Raw genomic sequence first — 21,847 nt, 5'->3', positions numbered from 1 at the left:
TTCTTAAAATTATTATTGTTAAATCACTGTCACTTTCAACATTGCATTAAACCAGCCAAAATAAAGTGTGCTCTGAAAAGATAAACAAGAATATTAATATTTCAAGGGTGGCACGGTGGCACAGTGGGCAGCGCTGCTGCCTCGCAGTTAGGAGACCCAGGTTCACTTTCCGGGTCCTCCCTACGTGGAGTTTGCATGTTCTCCCCGTGTCTGCATGGGTTTCCTCCCACAGTCCAAAGACATGCAGGTTAGGTGCATTGGAGATCCTAAGCTGTGCTTAGTGTGTGTGTGTGTGTGCCCTGTGGTGGGCTGACACCCTGCCTAGGGTTTGTTTCCTGCCTTACGCCCTGTGTTGGCTGGGATTGGCTCCAGCAGCAGGCCCCCGTGACCATGTAGTTAGGATATAGCGGGTTGGATAATGGATGGATGGATTAATATTTCACCTGATACTTAAAATTATTGTCCTTACCTGAGATACACGTGTCATTCCAAAACACATTTTTGGACTGTAAGAGTTATAATGCTTAGCTTTTTAATGCAGATTTTCAAGTTGATAGCATTGAACAGCCGAGCAGGCAACAACTGGTTTCGTTCACAAAAGGTCAAAAGCTGCTTGTTTACAGTAAGCCCTGAACATAAAACCAGTACAGCGGGTCTCCTCTTATAAATCAAGAAAGCCTGCAGACTTTGTCATGTCCTGCCACAAAAGTTTAACAGTTGCTGTTCGGAGAGGTACCAAATGAGAATGTGGAAGGCAATCTTTATCTGTGTTTTTGGAACCAACTTTTGGAAGGCGTCATGTGCCGTGGAGCAAATTCCTCTTCTAATCTGGTCCTTGGAAAGGTGAGTTTAGGCTAACTGCTTAAGGAGAATGCAGTGTTAGTGGGAAAGGGTTAGAAAACTCGGTGAAAGTAAGCTCGGAGGAGAGCTATCTAGTTATTCCTGTGTTATTTGAGGCAGATTCATGACAGCATCAAACAAATGCATGAATACGAACTGAAAAAAAGCCGTCCATTCTGAGATGATTTCAATGTGTGTGGCAGGGTACAGCCTTAATAAAGTACATGTGCATTACACAGATAGATAGATAGATAGATAGATAGATAGATAGATAGATAGATAGATAGATATTCTCTAGGTAAGATAGATAGATAGACAGACAGAGATATTTACATTCTCTTGGTATGTCTAACAAGCTGTATATATAGTTAAAGATATGCAGCTTCTTTATCCATTTATCCATCCATTTGTCTATTTATTAAACCATCTTATTTCAATTCTGGGCTGCTTTAGCACCCGGTAAAGGCCATAACCAGCTATGGGAAGGATGTTAATTCATCACATAGTGCTTGAAATGTAGGACTTGCAGTCATAAATGTACAGAGCAGCACATGGACCTGTCTGCAGTGACCTAGCACCGCAGAAGAATGTCTCCTTCCTTGCACGCTAAAGAGATACTCTGGCCCTTCTTGACCATGTAATTAGATTCAATATGTTTTAAAATTGATGGATAGATGAAAATGTTTAGTTTAATAGCTGCTGTAAGGACTTTGTTATCTCTGTAAATGCAGGGGGTATTAGATTAAAGTTAGCTTAAGATGCATTAATACTGAAACATCACAGCATTTACCTTTAAATGTGTGGCCAGGTCCAAATAGAAAACACTATGTTTTCACAACAGCTCTGTCTACTTTCTGTTGGGGAAATCTCTGCTCTGTCTGTTTTGGTAACAGTAGAGTCAGTCCGGTTCCAAGTGGATTTTAGCTGTTTCAGGCAGGTTAATGTGCCTTGTGTCCTAGGAGAAGCTGTTGCAAGCAGCCTACTATGGAGGTAATTATTAACTCTTGAGTCTTACAATGGGATAAAAGTTGCTTTGAAAGTACAACACAATCTAAAATTGCAAAAAATGTTTTCAAATTGTACTCAAGTTTAAAGTTTATCTTTCCCAGATTACTTTACTTCTGTTTCTTGTCTGTGATTTTAAAAATTGAATCATTGATTTACTGTCTTTTTACACCACAGAGCTTTGAGAAGTATCACACACTAGGCAGGCTCCTAACCCTGATGTGATTCATTGCATGGCACAATCACTCCCACACACAATTTAGACATTAACTTGCATTTTTTGATATATGAAAAAAAAATGTAGAGAAAGGGAAACGGAGCAGTTTGAACACAGACAGAGACCAGACTGACACCCTGATCTCTGGTGGTGTCATGAAGCAGCAGTGCCCAGAGAGGTACTTTAAATTTAAAATCTTGTATTGACTATATTTCCACATACTGCCAGAAGTTGATTGAATTATTAGATGAGTTACAGGGTTTTAAGAAGAGTTTTAAGGCCCAAGCAGTGTGAATCTTCATAGAACGGTAGACAATAAATTAAACGTTAATCCAGGGGACAGTATAGATCTTCTGGCATTATTGTGTTTGTTTAATCATTCATTATTACCAGACATATTCATCCAAGGTGACTTACAAAGAAAACCATAATACGTTGAACACAAGTGATTAGAAAGTACAAAACCTCACATTTAATGGAGAGCAAAATTTAAACTAGAGACCAAGAATAGATGAAAAGGTCAACTCAAATAAAACTGATTTTTTCCACTGTTGCTTCTAATATCCAGGACAAAAGTCAAGATGCAGAAAGATGTCTAAGATATCCCATGATACTTTATCAATACATGTACTTTCAAGAGGCACCTGAACATCAACAGGTTTTCATTTCAGTGTAATTGTGATCCTAAAAGGAGTCTCCTTACACACCTAATTATACATCCATGGGACCTGCTAATTCTTATGTTTGTACTCTGGAGTCTGTCACCTCCACTTCATATGCTCTAGTTAAAGGTTATCAAGATGGTGCAGTGGTTAGTGCTGCTGCTTAACACACCTAGGACCTTATTATCAAGCCACTACCTCCATGGAGATTGCACATTAGCCCTGAGTCTGCACTATTGTTACTGCAGGTGCTCAGGTTTTCCTTCTACCCTACCAAAGACGGGCAAATTCAGTAAGTCGGTGGTACTATATCAGCCACTATGAGTGTGTGTTGGTTTGTGGGTGTGAGTCGGCTCTTCAACACAATTACACTCTGTCCAACCCCTCCATGATACAGAATTCCATTATGCTTGTTCGATAACAAATGGATATCAAATAAAATAAAGAAAAGTCTAAATTTACGTAAGTCGCCCTAATTCAGAGTGCTCATAAGAAATGGAATGATGATGAGGTAGAAGTACGTAATTAATAAGAATAGTTGCCTCAGATATTTGAGATATTAAAATACGTGCTTCAAAATAAATGTTTAAAGTCTAAATATTCTTGATTCTATTAGAAACCTGTCATTTTTCACCCTCTGATAGAGGTCCATAGAGGGCTAGATCCCTAGTAAAGGATCATCAATCAAAAATAACATTGATGTTTGTAATCAATGGCTTTGAAATTGTGTAAAATGATACCCCTCACATACAAATGTTTGAAGTTTGTAATTTTTTTAACCTTCTTAGAGGACTACCATTAAAGAATCCATCCATCCATCCATTATTCAACCTGCTATGCCCTAACTACAGGGTCACAGGCCATTAAAGAATCAAATATTAAAAATATTATCATATTCATGATCATCAACCTTGGAAAAGCATAAAATGAACACTCCACATGCCTCTTGTTACTGATTCCCATTTTTTTCAAGGATTTTGGAAAGGAAGTTCAACTATGACCCCTCTTAGGGGCTTAACAGTTGGGGTTGGTTGATGTGTTATGCATAACTTCAGATCCTTCTGACCATGTTGAAGACACCTATTGCTTTACTTTTTATCCTAAGGGTGTAACTCCCTGTACAAAATATAATCTAAATTGGCCTGCAAATGATGGGTTTTCAGGTTTAGAGTGCCAAAAATAGGATGGACCCTAAACCTAACCCAAAAAGCTTGGTGTCTCGCATAACTAGACATTAAGACAAGTTGAATGGTTTAACATATATGGGGATTTTCTTCTACGAGTTAGTCAGGAGGAACTGGACAAAATGATGCAAAAAAACTTGTAACAATGTGTTCATATTTTTTTTTGAATACAAATAAAAAAATCTTCCAGTGTACATTAGCTGAAAGATTTTGTGGCTTCCAAAGAATGATTCTCGTAATGTCTTTATATGGTAATTAAGCTGACAAGGGAAGGTCAAGCATTACATGAACATGATCTCAACCTCTGTGCTTTAAAAAGCTTTAACTTGACAGCTATGGCACTGCTAACAAAGGTCAAGTTCAAGTTTCTTGTCATGAGAATAAACTACAATGAAATCCATATTTGAATGTCTCTCACAAACTACTGATGAGAGTATCATTATAACAGCACAGAAAACAAGACAATGAATATAGCATTACACATTGAGTGCAATATATATGTACAATATATACAGTACATCTATGTTTACATTATACTGTATATTGTGTATATATATATAATTATATATTGTGTTTATGTATATTTTATATTGTATATATTTATATATATATATATATATATATATATATATATATATATATATTACGGTGAGAGAGATTTATGATTTATTTACCTACTTTGTAGAGAAAAGCTAAGCAAAATGACTCCTTTTATTGGCCCAACTACTTTGAGAATCATAAATTATATAAAGTCATGTTCTTCCTTGTTTCCAAATTCCTAGTAGAGGATTTCCATATTTCATTGCAATATTTTCTCAGAATCTTTTATAATGTCACAGTCTGGCATTTTAAAATTATGTTCATCCTGCCCGACTTACCTCTAGGTGCCTCCTTCACAGAAAGGTTCATCAGTTCCACTTAAGCTTTCACCCAAATGTTCAAAATAATAATGATAGTTTTATGCTTTGATCAGGCATCCAATTGTGATTGGAATGCTTAAAGTATCATCATGCATGATATGAAACACACCCTTACTTACAACTTGCTTATTTCTTACCTTACTATAGGTTTTCATTTCTAATCCCCACAAAACCATAAACATATTCATTGTATTGAATAATTAGCTCTTAGAAAATATGGCATGTAAGATGAGCTATCCACAGTTAACCTCATCCTTCTACAACTTGCTTTGCTCTAACCCTTCGCCTAATTTTCTTAAATTACTTAATCCAATGCACACTAAACTCATCGTTATTTATGCAGTATGCAGTGCACAATATACTTTGGATACACAAATCACTATTACATGAATTATTTCATAAAGATCTTGGCCAATGCATTTTTATTTTTTCTTGTTCAGAAAGCTATTTAAATTGTATTTTTGCAAAATACAGTTGCATTGCTTTACATTTTTTGTACTGCTTACTTACAAAATAATTCTCTTTTATGTGTAATTTGTTTCTTTCAGTTCTGTCTGGCAACACCAAGCCTACACTTATGAAGGCCACATTACCACAGAAGATGAGCTGAAAGATGTTTTGCAGCCGCTTTTTAAACAGAATAACAGGAATATTGTGCTCTTTCTCCAAGATCAGGTCCAATCAAATGGCATGAAAGCCGCCTATTATCTTCTTGGACTGTTAGAATGACTCTGATATTTGCTTGTTCTTCATTTTACAGCTAAGTCTTGATGATTTTAACAGCTATGCCACACATGAGGGAAATGCAGGACCATTTCAGAACTTACAGGCAAGTATCTCCCTTTAGCACATTATGGGCAATGCAACATGGCACACAATTCAAGAAATCTTAGGGGGTTTTACTGGTTATTATTTAGACAAGAAGTCAACTTTGTCATTGACTATGGGGTAACACTTTAGACCACGAGTGTTAAGGACTTGCTGTAGTGCATCTGCTAGTCACATAAAACTGCTGTACAGTATGTAGAACAATGCAGATGAAGTTTAAGGATAAAAGCAAGTTGTAGAGTGCAAGTCAAGGGAGTTTATGCTTAAGCTATATAACACACTGGTTAGGCCTGATCTGAAGCACTATGTTCAATTTTTAAGTCCATATTACAGTGACTGGGCTGATTTCCAGATTGAAAGGTATTCATAAAATCAAGCATCTTCCCATGCAATCTCGATTGTCAAACATTGGCACTAGATTGGGTCATACTGAAGAGCTCAGTGACTTTAAACATGACATTGTCTTAGGGTGCGACCTTCTCCACATCTGCCTTGATCAACCATAAGTGCTATTATTATGAAGAAGAAGAGTCTACACTCTTGCAAAATACTGGTTCATTAATAGCACTGTATGGTTCTTTACTAGGTTGCGTGGTTCCTCATAGATACCTAGTAGGACACTAACAGATTAAGAAAACATAGACTTAACCTGTAAGCAGCTGTCCTTTTCAAATCATGATCTATCTGTATTTCACAAATTCACAAAACTTTTCATGGTTATTTCCTCTATAGATCCTGTTATGGATCCAAATAAATAAATGTTCTTCCTGGAACTATGATGTGGATGGGTTATTTGGGAACAAAAATGGATTCCCCTGTGGCAACTCTCTGAAGAACCACTCTGGCACCTTTATTTTTAAGAGTGTGGGAGCAGCAACAGCTCAGCCTCAAAGTCGTAGACCATGCAAACTCACAGAGTAAAGATGCAGAGTGCTGAACTGCATGCGTAAAAACCGTCTGTCCTCTGTTGCATCTTTCCGAACAGAGTATCAAACTGCCTCTGGAAGTAACATCAGTACAAGAACTGCACATTGGAAGCTTCATGAAATGGGTTTCCTTGGCCACAAACAGCTTAAGATCACTATGTGCAATACCATGTGTGGTCAAAAGCCATTGGACTCTGGAACAGTGGAAATGTGTTCTCTGAAGTGATGAATCACACTTCACTATCTTGCAGTCTGATGGACGAATCTGGGTTTGGTGGCTGCTGGGTAAAGACCACCTTCTGGACTGCTTAGTGCCTACTGTAAAGCTTGGTGGAGGAAGAATAATGGCCTGGTTTTCAGGATTAGGGTTATTCAATTGGGTTCCAGTGAAGGGTATTGCTAATGCTATAGAATACAACAACATTTTAGACAATTCTGCTCTTCCTACTTTGTGGCAACAGTTTGGAGAAGAACCTTTTCTGTTCCCTTGTACACAAATCCATGTCTATGAAGACAGTTTGGCGTGGATGGACTTGAACATCCTGCACAAGAGCCCTGACCTCAACCCTGTTAAACACCTTTGGGATGAATTGAAATACTCATTGCAAGCCAGCTCTTCTCATCCAACATTAGTACCTGACCTCACAAATGCTGTTTCAGCTGAATGGGTATAAATTCCCATAGATACACTCCAAAATCTGGTAGAAAGCCTTCCCAGAAGAGTGGAGGCTGCTACTGTTGCAAAGCAGGGGAACTTAATTTTAATACCAATGGTTTTGCAATGGGAGGCCCAACAAGCTTATATACCGTAGGTGTGATGGTCAGATGTCTACAAACGTTTGGTTATGAAGTGAGCTATGAGGAGAGATTGAAGGAGTTGAACCTCTTCAATTTAAACAAACTGAAATTAATAGATGACATGATTGAAATGCTCAAAATTATAAAAAGAATTTGTAAAGTGGATAACTGCTGTTACTTTAAAATAAAAAACAGAGACATGGTTATAAACTTGTTAAGGACAAATTATGGGCAAATGTTAGAATGTTTTTCTTCACACATTTTACTCTAAAGACATGGAATAAATAATCAAATAGTTTGTTGGATAGTTCTACTTTATGGACCTTTAACTCTTCACTTGATGTTATTTTGGACAATCAAGATGAATGGGACAGAAGACCTTGTTAGGCTGAATGTTCTGTCCTTGTCAGCATTGTTCTAATGTTCTAAGAGTCAGTCAGTCATTTTTTAACCCAATAAGTCTAGATCAGGGTCTCAGGGGTCTGCTGGAGCCTATCCCAAGTAGCATAGGGCTCAAGGCAGGAGCAAACCCTGGACAGGACGGCAGTCCATCGCAGGGTGTAATGTTATAATAGATGGGTTATATGTCTTGTCATAGTGCTTCTTAAGCCTGTCAAGGTCTTGTTACAAGAGCAGTAACTGACTAATAGATGCACCAAGAAATCCTCTATTATAGTCTTATAGCATGGTGTATTTTTAATTTTCTTACAAGAATTTTAAAACATTGATATTTCTTAATTAAACATTAATTAATTCATTTTATTAAACTGGATGTCATTAGCCTTCCAGATTTCAGTCTTCATCATTAATACCATAGGTGTACTGTTTCAGCCTGCAGAAGTTGTGTCTAATTTAAGTATCCATTTTGACTCATCACTTACCACTGAGTCTCACATAGGCTCACTTACCAAAAAACGTATTATCATCTTCTCAATAGTGCTTAGCTTTACTGGTAATCTAACAGTAAGATGCAGAAACAGTTGAGCATTCTTTCATTATTTCTCATCCTGACTATCGTAACTCCCTGTTTAAATACACTAAAATGTGCTTCTTAGAGTTCTCACACACTCAGAACACACCACTCTCGTTCTTTACCATTTGCACTGGCTGCCTGGTTCTTCAAATATCGAATATAAACTTGTTCTCATTACTTTCAGAGTTTTATAAACTAACTCCATCACATCTTGCTCCCCTCATTAAGTACAGTACATGCAATGGTCCTGCAGACCAAACAATCTTCCTGGAGTAACACGTCACTTAGTGTCTTGGAACTCTTTATCTGAATGTTCTTTTAAACATAAATTGACAACTTTTCTGTCTCATCCATCTTCAGTATTAATGTTTTTAACTCTTATAGTGTTATGATAATATAGCTTTGTTTTTTCTGTTATCATTTTCTGCTATCTTATTCTTTTAAATAATGTGTAAAGTGTCCTTTTTATTTTACAAATATCTTTCATCATTGTTTTCAGTTCAATTTTCAAGATAACCAAATTTCACAATGGCTTAGCTAATACAGTTTTTTTTCTGAGGGGTCACAATAAAAGCTCACAACCCTTAACCTAAGTGGATTTGAAAAAGTTATCTTATGTTTAGACTTCAAATGCAGCACAGAAACACACTGTGTGTTTTAGTAATTCTGTCTGCTAAAGACTCCTTGCTCAAGCATGTCACCTTTTGCCAGTGACATTTCTTTTGTTTTCCGTTCACAGAAGGAGATTGAGTCATCTGCTTCACACCTGATTTTACCAGCTGTAAACTGGAGGGCTGCAGCAAAACTACCTCAGTATTTGCAAGAAAAAGCTGAATGGCAAATCTTTAACGTGGAGCAATTTCCTGTTAAGACCCTTGAAGCGAATTTAACCAAACCCAGCTTGTTCATCGTCAAGCTGCCAGCTACTGGGAGGTAAAGCTTCACTTGTTAATAGGTACCCACACATAATTTGATATGTGGTGCTGACAAATGCTGTTTTTAAATGCAACAATAGGTGACATAAAAGCATAAACAATGTCTTTGTTAAGTATTAACCACAAGATTGTGGCTATTAATGAACAAAATATGACACCCTTCCTCCAGATTCACAGCCATTTTTTCATTTCTGAGATTTTATATTTCAGAACACAACTGACAATCATACTAAAATAAGATAGTTGAACAAAGATACACTAACATGAGGGAATCGTGTGCAAAATATTAAGTATACTTAATGTATACCTTTAAGGAAAGCAAATAAGGCACATCTTGAACATTGCTATCATTTTCTGCTGTATTTATATCAATCTGCTCCCGTAGCACAGACCTGTGTTGAATGCTCTTATGCCGTACGTTACTACTTTGAATTGTGCCCTTGTTTACCCTGTAAATTCGTTTTAAGTAATTAGTGTAAATGCTTATTAGCACTCATATTCACTCCTTCTTGTGAAGAGAGCTATTTTTCTTACAGATGATAACCTGTTTCCACATCAAATACAATTGACTGTCTAATTTTGCCATTCTATGATTGTATCCCAGGCAAATATCTTTGGACATATCTTTGAGTTACTGGTCAAAAAAAGTAAGGGAACACTTAATCATCACAGTCTAACACCAAGTAAGTTAAGCTTCAGGGATTACAATTTGTCTGGTTAGGAAGCACATGTGGTTGTGAATCAATTTCACCTGCTTTTGTGCAGATGAAAGTGACAACAGGTGCACTGGAGAGGCAACAGCAAGACCACCGCCTAAATGGGAATGGTTTTTAAGTTGGTGGCCACAGAAAATTGCTCTCTCCTTATCCTTTTTAACTAATTGTACTCTAGTTTTGTGTTTTGCTAGTGTCCTTGTCACTACTGGTAGAGCGAGACATTGCCTGAATCCAATTAAGGTTTTACAGGTAGTCTAGCTCCTTCAGGATGGCACAATCATACATACAGTCACAAGGTTTGCTGTGTCTCTCAGCACAGTCTGAACAGCATGGAGGAGATACCAGGAGATCGGCCGTTACACAAGGAAGCTGGACAGGGCTGTAGAAAGGCATCAACCCAACAGCAGGACTGGTATCTTCTCCTTTTGTGTGAGGAGGAATAGGAGGCACAGTGCCAGAGTCCTACAAAATGGCCTCCAGCAGGCTACAGGTGTGCATGTTTCTGGCGAAATTGTCAGAAACAGACTTTATGATGGACCTTTACTCACCATTCAACTCAATTGCAATTCAGCAGAGAATATCACAATTGGTAGCTCTGCCATTGGCGTCCTGTTCTCTTCACAGATGAGAGCAGGTTCACACTGAGCACATGTGACAGATGTGAGAGAGCCTGGAGATGCTAAGGTAAACGTTATGCAGCCTGAAACATCATCCAGCATGACTGGTTTGGCTGTGGGTCAGTGATGGTCTAGGGAGGCACAGATCTCCATGTCCTATGCAACGGTACCCTAACTGCTGTTAGGTACTAGGATGAAATCATCAGAGCCATTTTCAGACTGCTGGTGCGATAGGCCCTGGGTTCCCCCTGGTGCAGGACAATGACCGGCCTCATGTGGCCAGAGTGTGCAGACAGTTCCTGGATACTGAAAACATTGATGCCATTGTCTGACCCACACATTTCCCAGACCTGAAGCCAGCTGAGAACCTCTGGGAAGTTATGTATCGCTGCATCCGACACCGCCAAGTAGCGCCACACACTGTCCAGGAGGTCATTGATGCCCTGATCCAGATCTGGAAGGAGATCCCCCAGAACACCATCCTCCGTCTCATCAGGAGAATGACTAGAAATTGTCGGGAGTGGATACAGACAGGTGTGGGCCATACACACTTCTGAGTCAAATTATGAGTTGCCGTTTTGAAATTCAGGCAAGCTGGATCAATACCAAGTTAAAATATTACAAAAATACACTGCAATATACAAAAATAACATCTTAAAATATAAACTCAAAACTACATAGAACAATATAAATTGTATTTACAGTATATTTAAAAATATAATAGTTTCTACAATGTATCTACTATTTTAAAGGATATTAAGAAGTATATTTTTTTAATTTGGAAAGTATATTGTAATCTATCTATCTATATGCAAAGGAGAATATAATAGTATTTTATAACATACTTTAAGATATGCCTTTTTAAAATATATTTTACACAAATTTTATTTTTTAATTGGAAATTTATGTTTATACGTTCATTAATAAATTGCGTGATGCTGTTATCTCATAGGTTTAGGACCCTCTTTTTGTTGCACGATGTTCTGTAAGACCCCTAAAGTGCGCAATCAGCTTCTTAGGTTTGCATATAAAGTTGGCATTATTATATCATTCAGTAAGATGTTTATGCTGCTCTCCATAGTTTTCTAGTTGCTTTTGGTGTCAGGACCCACTTCTGTTGTGTCATCAGTAAACCTGACCAAGGAGTTTGTTTCCTGTTTGGCAGCACAATGATGTGTAAACATGAAAATCAGCCATAGGCCTAGCATACAGCCTTTAAGTACTCCGTTGTTCAAAATGACACAGTTACATGTGTCTTCAGCAAACCTGACATTCTGAAGTCTACCAGTAAGGATGTCCTTAATCCAATTACACCGGTTGGTGTTCAGTCCAAGCGCACTGGGCTTTGCCGCTAGCTCCATGATGTTGGTATTGAATGAGGAGCTAAAGGCAATAACTAGCATTCTCACGTTTCTTTTGTAAAAGCAGGTTAATGCTATATGAATATCTGTGGGTGATATGTCCTTCTGTGCTAGTCAAAAAGGTGCAAATCCAATGTTTCAGGCATTCTGGACTTGATCTGTGCCATGATGTAGTGCTTCAAGAATGTCATGATAGTAGGGACTGGTGCCACAAGCTGGTAGTCATTCAAACACAATGATGGCTGTGGTTGTCTTAAAGCATGTGGGCATTGTAACTCAAGCTGGGGGCATACTGAAGATAGCATAAGATATGCCCAGCACCTGATCAGTGCCTTGGATAGAGAATGTACATGCAGCTTTGTGAGTGTTCCTTCTCACTGGAGATCTTCTCAGTTCATTTAAAGACAGCTTAAGAACTTGGTCATGTGGAAGAGCTATTTGTGTTGCTATTTGTGAGTTGTTTGATTCAGAACAGAAGATGAAAAGCTCATCAATTAAGGGTTGCTGCACAGAAGACTTCACTGTTATAGTCTGCGACTCCCTGAATGCGTTGCCCCATGCCCTGTGGTTTTATGGTGTTGGGGAAAGAGTTTTCTCTTTGCATTTTACAGTTTTGATGTCAGCTTTGAAGCTGCTCCTGGCTGCTCTCAGTGCCTTCTTCTTGCCAAATTTAAATGCTGCATCATGGGATTTAAGAAGAGAACAGAGTTTAAAGTTCACATCTGTAAGCTGACTAACAGGTTTTTGCATTTTGTGCCAAAGTTCAACAGAGTCTGATAGTCATAAGTAATACATACATACATGAGCAGCTGAGTTTCCATCATAAGAAAAATGCTTGAAATAACAATTAGAGTGCACAAACATCAGGGAACTACTGGAGTCATTGCATGTATGTGTGCTGCCATCTTGTGCAAATGAAAAGATGAATGAGTGAAAAACTCTGATGCTCTTGTGAAATTTTAAAGTGGAATTCCTTACCGTTATCGTTTCATGAGCCATTTTAATACAAGTGGTAAAAAAAACACCAAGTGGAGCTGTCATTTATATCTTCCCTCATGCATAAAATATATACAAATCAATGGACAGCACAATCTAATTGTAAGAATCATAGACTCCCACATTCAAGATAATGCTATATATTATTATATTAAATGTTCATTTTATATAATGTAACTCCCACTACTATTTAAAACGTGATACCGTTGCTTGTAGAGTGTTCTATTATTACATCTATTATATTAAAAAATCCTGGTACAAAACGAGACTTTTTAGCCTGGGACGAGACGTGACTTTTTCAGAAAGATACTTTCAAGTCTCGCGAGACAAGACTTTGTAGCAAGAGATTTAACTACACCCGGGGCCATAAATAAAAGGGAAAGAGTAGATGACAAAATAGAACGTCATAAAGAGGTTCCAAAATGTTGGCGCAATACACATGTAGAGCAGGTTAGAGAAAATACTAAAATTCAAAAGACTCAAAAAAAATTATACTAAAGATCGCATTAGCGCAAACAAGCAGAAATTATTACTCGGTGAAATAACAGAACAACAAAAAAACAGATTGAATATATTGTTCGGATTTAAACTTTAAGTCAGAGACTTGTTTTGCGTCTAAGTCATGTTGCCATTAGGGAATAGTAGTGTTTCTTCCCAATGAAGAGGTCTATTAAATAAAATTAAAAGATTTGTTGTTTGGTGAAAGTGAAAGTGTGAGCGGCAGAGACGTGAAGTAGCAGGTGCATGGTGCAGGCCTGGGGATTAGTGAGCGAAGTAAGCACTGGGCAAAGCTCCCTAGTAATATATATTACCATTTTAAACTAAACACACATTTAAGAGGGATCGATAAGATTACAAACAGTTAAATATTTTTTATTTCCATTTTACTGTAGGCTTTTCAGTATATAAGAACTGGAAATTGTAAATACTAAAAAACATGGTTGTTAAAATGTAGAAATAGTAATGCATGGCACATAAAATAAGGCTGAAAATATTTGAAAGAAGATAAAAATAATAATCATCAATAAACAAACATAGCAGAAAAGAACAAACAATAATAAAAATAAACTATTGGGACAAAAGTAAAATGTGGATGAAAAAACAAAGATTTTACAGTGAGTGACCAATTACAATTATAAAATACAAACATCAATAATATAGGAACAAAAATGACTGGAAAAATAAGGTGTGAGCAGTGAGAAAAAGGGTAAGGATATAACCAAGAAACAATTACACATAAAGCAAAAAAATACAATTTTTAGGAATCATTAGCCTGATTGTAGAGTCTGAAGTGAGGCGTGCAGACAGACGCTTTGTATCCTTTGGACTGTCAGCCAGCGTGGACGCTGTTTAGTTGGCTCCTGATTGCTGCGCAGAGTTGATCATTGATCTTCTGAACGAAATACGCAGAAAACATTAATATCACCATCATGTTAATAAAAATGTTTTAAAAATTGTGTTTAAAATCAAGCACAATTAGTAAAATATACAGCTATTTACACTTCAGTCCTTCTTGAGCATCCCAGATATTGGAAATACTGTTTGAATGATCTAATGTTACTTCTCTATTAACTCAAATGACAGTGCAGTCCTCCTAAAGTCCCTGCCTTGTCTGCTCTTATTAATTTAAATAATGTGATTATGTCACTATTAACAGTTGAGTATTTAGAACCTTGTTATTTTAATAAAATAAGCACTCATGCATCCATCAGGCATAAACAGAATCATATATTCACTAAAATGTGGACAATTTTCTCAGAAGAGCTGAGCAAACATTATCAATAAGGGTCCCAGGCAGCCTTTTTTTAAGAAAACTTTCTTAGAATTTACTCCGTGCAACGTTCTATGCAGAGTGCCATTCCCATACCCTTTCCACAAGAACTGGGACTTTCTGTACCTCTCAGACACAGCATTGCCATTTGCATGCTTTGCAGAAGCGCTGACTACAAGGGATGCCAATTTCACAATAAAAATAAAGTATTGATTAATTATAGTCAACATTTTTTTTCCATTAACAGTAGGAATAAATTATAATCTGAATCAAGAATTAATGTTAAAGAGATGTGAAAGAGAAGTATCTGTGCACATATCAACAAATATGGAAGACGTTACCTCTATAGTAATTTGTGTTTGTGTTGATTTGATTTAAATGCTCCTATTTTCAATTTCATTTTGTTCATTATTTTTTTATGCTATACAGGGTGCATCTTTAATTTTTGCAACCCTACATCAACATGCTTCACTAAATTAAGGATCAGCCCCAAATAGAAAATAAAACAAATTCAAACACTTAAAGTAAATATGTAAAAAGAACACGCAGAGAAACGCTTCTTTGGCCAAAAAAAAAACCAAACAGATATTAGTCTCCGTTTTCACCTTTTATCCACACTACCCAAATATCTTAACCCCCAAAAATAGAGCCTTTTGAAATTGCTGTCCAGAGCCAAATAATTCTGACAATACTGGCTTGGAATTTCAGTGTGAACAGGGTCATGTAGTACAGAAAAGGTATTATAGTTGTTGATTACATTTATTAAATACACAGTAAATTACAGAAGCCCTGCATGTGATCAGTGAGCAGCTCTCGTGTCCTTGTAGGTTATTGATAAACAAACCAGCAGAGCTGACAGCTGGGCAAGACTGGGTCAAAGATCAAAACCTGAAACAAAAATGCTTACTGATGGTAAAAATTATAACTAACAGATGCACCCTTTTTGTTCTCTATATCAATGGCTCTCAATCTTCAGTCCTGGGGGTCCCCCAGGCTTTTGTTCCACCCAGTTTCTCAATCAGTCAGTCATTGTTACTGTTAATTGATTTCATTGGCTAATTTGCTGATCCATTTTTTCCCTTTTATTTTGCATTTAGAAAAGTGCAGTAGTGTCATATTTACAATTATAGGGAATTATGCCATGTTACTAGATCTTCTGTATTTGTAAACACTTTTTCTCTGGAGTTTGCTTTCTTAATTTTATCTGAAAACTAACATTGATGTTGGGCAGAGCAGACACCAGTGCAAATGAGAAACTACTTCAGTGTTACCCATTTTTGTGCTTATTGGTAAATAACTGTTGTATAAGAGAACACCGAAAAAAGAAAAAGGTTTGGAGATCCACACTGTATATTGTCATTAGTATTAGTCAATAGCTCTGTAGAGTAGTCTCAAAAGATTGAGTCCAAAATGGAACTGACTGGGGATGGCAATTGATTGGCTTTATAGGCAGTGGGAAGGAAGAGGAGGGTCCAGCAGGGCACCAGCGAAAGTGTGGTCAGTGGGAAGGTGTGGTCTGGAGAGGGAAGTGGAAGTTGGTTAGGCTTTAGCTGGTCTTCGATTCTGGGGTTCTGCAGAGGAGGGAGAAGAGACATTAGTGCACATCGTCAACCCCTGACCTGCCGTTTTACCTTTAGTTAAGCCCATAGACTTCCTCCCATACTCACATGTAGGACACTGTCTAAATAACCAGAACATTAAAAAACAAAAAAAGAATGTTTAAAAGGAAGAAGAATGAATTCTTACTCATCTAATACATATAAATCCCTGCTTCATTCCGTAAAAATATAGTATAAACTGTTTGTAATGTCCAGATCATTATAATAAAACATAAAAAAAGAGTATTTTTTTTCCACTGTATGTCCGATGATTACTTTAGTGGATAATACTTTCCATCCCTTATTTATTTAGGTGTATGTATTTATTTGTCATAGGATGTGTGCTTTTTATAGTATTTGTTTGTCATTTTTTGTTGTACTTGCACCGTTTACAGATGTAGCTTTTACAGTTTTATTGTAGTGGTAAAATGACAATAAAGGCTCCCTTCCTTCCTATATAATGGCTTCCTTAATTGAGTTAGGAGTCCACTTAAGATAAAAAACAAAAGACAAAAACCTGCAGCCACAGTGGGCAGCACTAGAACACCAATAAACATTAAACATTACCTCAAGCAGTAGATTCAGGTAGTCTTTATTAGCATTGTGATGCATGAGTCACTTTCTTGCACCCATAAACACAAGGCTGAGTCTCAGTACTTTAGCAAAACCAGCTTTATTCAGCTTGAAACAGGAACAGCAAGGTTATTTATTGCAGTGAGAGCTACCACTCTCCTATACACAGACACAGCAAACGGGAATAGTCGTGGCCAGGTCAGTGGCTAAGTTATACTGTTCCCTGCATTTATAATGCATCACCCATCGGTGACAGGCGCATATAGCGTGATCTCGATTGGCTCATAGTTGTTTCCGCGGCACTCTGCTGCTGCGATGTGAACCTGTGGTCGCCTTGGCAATGGAGAAGCAGTTCTTCACAGTTGGGGGGTCCTAAAAGTGTTCAGCACAGCACAGTTCTAATGATAAGGCTTCACAGATCTAATGAAACAGGGTCAAGTAAATACAATAGCCAACATATACTGCTGGAAAAATGTTCCAGGTTTTAGGATCTATAAAGAATACAGTACATAAATAAAGTACAAATGAGTGTGGTGCAAGTCAATAGTGAGAGTATGTGAAGGTACACTATGGTAAGGAATAAAGAAATAAATGCTTGTTTCCAGTGAGGGTGCAGTGAAGGATGAAGTGGGCATAACCCATTTTACCAGACTTTAGTGGCACACAAGGCCTGCTAAGACAGTAGATTTAACAGGGATTCAGAAGTTCAGCTGCCCCACTCACATGCATTCCAGAGTGAATGGCTGAACTGGCGAGCCCTGATAACAAAGGTGTAAATCAGAGTTGAGCTAACACCTCTGCGGGGACTCTTTCAGACAAAACGGTGCTCAGATGGAAGTTCATTTTAGGCTTGTAAATGAAACCTGAACTCTAGCTGGATATGATGAAGAAAATAAAGCCTCTATAAGTAGGCACTGGATCTACAACTGGGAGTGACTTTGCTCCAATCACCAGAGCTTACTCCTTCGTTCAAAACTTGCTGCATTCATTTCTTCTGTCTCTATTTTGGGACTGAAAGCTGATGATTGATTCGTCAGCTGATGAGCTAACAATTTGCTCTCTTTGGGGTGATAAGCCAGCCATTCTCTGCAGGGTATAAAGCTCATAGAATTACTTTGGCCAGGAAACTACTCTGCTAAGAGTCTTGGACCTGAAGGCCTGAACCAGCTCTAAGATCCACTCTGTGATACCAAACTCCATTTCACTGACTGAGAAGACTGAGAAATAACCATAATTTCAAGAAGGAAGCTTCAGAACCCACACTCCTATGTCAGAAAAAGTAAGACAATTCCATATGAAATTGCAGAATGCACAGCAATGAGCTTATCAGTGAGCTGAGGAAAACACCATGCCACCCCATGACAAAGGCTAAGAGTGCTCACCAATGCAAGAAGATTCATCCACCTGAACCCAGATCATCAGCACTCACCTACACACATCATTGGGTACCATCCTTAAAGATTTGGTATCATAAAAACATCTGTGCCATGATAAACTAGAACTCTAAATAGTCAGTAAACAGCCAGCCTCTTCTGTGTTATATGTTTGTCTTTTTCATCTGTCTTGTGTCCTGACTTTTGTGTTGATATACTGTATATGCAGTTATCACATTTCTATAATCAGTGTGTTTATCAATAAATTGTATTAGTGGGTTTCATTTACCTTGATGTAAATTTAGTGGTCAGAAGCCTCTCATACAAAGAAAAGTAAGGAAAATAAAGTGGGAGCCTTACCAAGTTATTTAAATAATTACTGGCATTGCCAAAAGCAAACCTGATAATTAATTAACTGATTGATTAACATCAATCAATCAATCAATTCTTCTTCTCACATCATGGGGCAAAACAGGAATCCGTCACTAATTTCCTACAGCAGTGCAGTTATTGCCCTTCAGAGGTTAGGCCGTTTTGAGCTACAAACATTGGCCATACAGTATCTGGCAGTCATGGTGATGTTACTGTTTCATTGTTATATGTAAGGAGAAAGGTTTCTAGGAAACACTGAAACATAAAATGGGAAATGTCTTACAAGTCACACAGCATTGCCACTTTATACCCAATACTGTCAATAAGGGGTTTGCTGCATTTTTTCAGTTTTTTGCTTTAATGTGCATTGTTGAAAACATAAATATGATCTAGCGAGATATCTTCTGTGATGTAAGAAGACATTTTAATTTGTATGTGCTTTTTTTTTTTTTATTTCTCTGTTAATCAGTAAATAATTACTTTCATTTCTTAATTTCTTATGCAAATATCTCACCACATGACTATGGAAAGCTGTTAGTAAAAAGTGAGAATTTTTGATAAGAGATTTTTTGGCTGTTTTCTATGCAAATACATAACGTTAAGCAACAATTTAACAATTTTTGTTCCGGCTAAGGACAAGTTGGAATTATTATGAATCTCGACTGGCCTGGGAACATTTAGGAATGCCCTAGGAGGAGCTGGAAGAAGCTGCTGAGGATATGAATCCCCTGGACACATCAAGCTACTTAGTTGTGGTTATGCAAGAAAATGTTTTTTTGGCCCCATAGTGATATGTTAGTCAGCGGGATACCTAAGACCACCCCCATTTGAAAGAAGAGCAATGGGGAGCAGTGAGGTTATTTGTGGGTCCACACTCCCCTATTTGCACTTCTGCCTGGACTGGTACCAGGATAAGCAGTGTGAAAGTGAAGCGAAATGAAATGCATAACGATGGAGACTGTGCACTACGTTTATGTATGAGATGTTTCAAAACTCACCTGATTTTTAGATAGAGCTTAACCCACAGAAAAGAAAAAGGTTTTCAGTAGTAGGATTTTAGAGAGAAAATCTGTGTTTGAGGTGAAGTAATATGAAATGTAAAACACATGATTTGTTTTAATCTGAATTTTTAAAATTTTCTTTTAATCAAATCTCTGACAGAATTATGTAAAAGATGATGCTGTAAACCCTTTATTTACAGATATTTATGAGTTTAAAACTAACCTTCTTAGAAGATGTCTAAAAGTATTTCTGCAAAATATGTCTGTCATTAATTAGTACAGCTATTGATATCACAAATTTCGTTTCTGCCTGTCGCACTCTTACTTGATAACGTCTTTCTGATATGATATTAATTTGTTCTTCGCATATATTCTGGTCTTTGTAGCAGTTTTTTATTATTGAGATTATGTTTCTGAATCTTACATTTTGTTTCATTTCATCTTTGAAAAAGTTTTTATTTTTTCCTGTCGTGTATTTCATTGTTTACATGATGCCTGTTTGATCCATCACATGATTACTACGAGTGTTGTATTTCTAGTGTCGAGGGTGCCTATGATATACTGTACATATGCCGGTGTCTAAAGTATGCCCTTCCCTTGGGGGTTAAAAACTCCTTCATAAAGGTCTTTAGTGTAGTTGTTTTGAAATGCAAGGAGATGTGGTTTCAACTTTGTTGTTGGTTTTGACTTCTCATCTTGTTGTTTGGTTCTTGGTTGCTAGTTTCTTACGATATCCGCTTCTGATATTTTGCCTATCCTGACTTCGTAATTGCTTGTTTTGTTTTAATTAACTTGTCTCCCAGTTTATTTGCAGTCTCTCAGTAATTCTCAGCATGCTGTGGATTAACAACTGAACCACTTCTAGTCTTTATTTGACTGTTTTTTGCTATACAGAATTATACATTGGTATTCAAATAGCACAGCATATTAAGTGTATTTTGTCTTTCTGTTTATTAAGAAAATAATATCTTTCCCTTTAATAGGTTGTATAAATTGTTAATGCCTGCATAAAGCAAGGGCGTGAGACCATGAAAACTAATTGCCATGACTTTTTGATCTTACTCGTGTACTATATAAATTAGTTATGCCTGTTGTTTAAATTCATGTATGCTGAAATCCAGATCGCAGATGTATTTGCTAGAATATATAGTAAGGTTTGTATCTTGCCTGAAGAAAAGGGACTGAGTTGTCTCAAAAGCTTGCATATTGTCATTTTTTTAGTTAGCCAATAAAAGGTCATTTTGCGTGACTTCTCATTACATCAATAATGGCTAACACGGTACAACACCCTAGTACTGTAAAAATAAATGAATAACTAAACGGTAAAAACAGAATTCCTCTGAAAACTGTTAATTTAGAAATTAAATAGAAATCATAAGCCATTTCTTCAGAATCAACTGAAATTTGAAATTATTAACATTGACAAATAGTTTTCTCAGCTTCAAAATATTTAAAGCACAAAATTAGAAATCAACACAAAATGATAATATGGAGTTAATGAAAGAACAATATATTTATTAGGATAAAGTTGCTTAATGAATATACACTGTATGAGCATATTAAATCATAGTCACAAAGATTCTGCTCTTTTTTGTTTAATGGCAGTATAAAAGAAAGACCATTTATTTTATTTTAGCCAAGGAATGCTATTGGAGTCCACATATAATCAATACAAAACTTGTGCCATTTTATTACGTTAAAGAATTTTTATCTCCTTTTATGATGTAGTTGGTTTTATATCACCCATCAGTTGACTACATTTGTCCATATATGCACCATAGATGTTTGAAGCCTCAAATTAAGTTTGTCCTCCGAATATTTTGATGGCTTATATTGTAAGTTGATTGCTGTTTCTGTATTGACTATCACACATTGGATGCAAATACTGACAGTCAAAAATCTCAGATTGTGCACCCTTAGGAGGTTTGGGGGGCTCTAAGTGGACATTTTCATTCTTTTAAGGTGTTTCCTCGCTCTATCAGGACTGTTGCAAATAGCATCTTTACTGCAGCGTAAAGCACTGCCTAAGTTCTCACTGCATACACTCTCTTACGGCACATTTTCATTTCATCCAATGTATTGATAAGTTTACAAATGGCTGTTACCTGCATGGTGTATTTTATTACCTTTTATTTATTTTTTTCAAAATCATGCATTACTTTAAGATTTTAAATTCTTTGT

The 21,847-nt window shown here is 36.9% G+C and overlaps 1 protein-coding gene across 1 annotated transcript in view; it reads left to right on the top strand.

Moving 5' to 3' along the window:
- Positions 1–675: 675 nt before the first annotated feature.
- Positions 676–21,847, top strand: part of LOC120533973 (V-type proton ATPase subunit S1-like) — a 65,208-nt gene continuing 44,036 nt past the window's right edge. Inside the window, exons 1-4 of the mRNA XM_039761144.1 lie at positions 676–843; positions 5,377–5,503; positions 5,589–5,657; positions 9,093–9,286. Coding sequence (XP_039617078.1) covers positions 740–843; positions 5,377–5,503; positions 5,589–5,657; positions 9,093–9,286 — 494 coding nt within the window. The 5' untranslated portion in view covers positions 676–739. The remainder of the gene's footprint in view (positions 844–5,376; positions 5,504–5,588; positions 5,658–9,092; positions 9,287–21,847) is intronic.

The sequence above is a fragment of the Polypterus senegalus genome, chromosome 8 (genome assembly GCF_016835505.1).
Source record: "Polypterus senegalus isolate Bchr_013 chromosome 8, ASM1683550v1, whole genome shotgun sequence".
In the NCBI taxonomy this organism is placed as follows: Eukaryota; Metazoa; Chordata; class Cladistia; order Polypteriformes; family Polypteridae; genus Polypterus; species Polypterus senegalus.
Note: the sequence above shows the minus strand (reverse complement) of the source record. Positions and strands in the feature narration are given on the sequence as shown.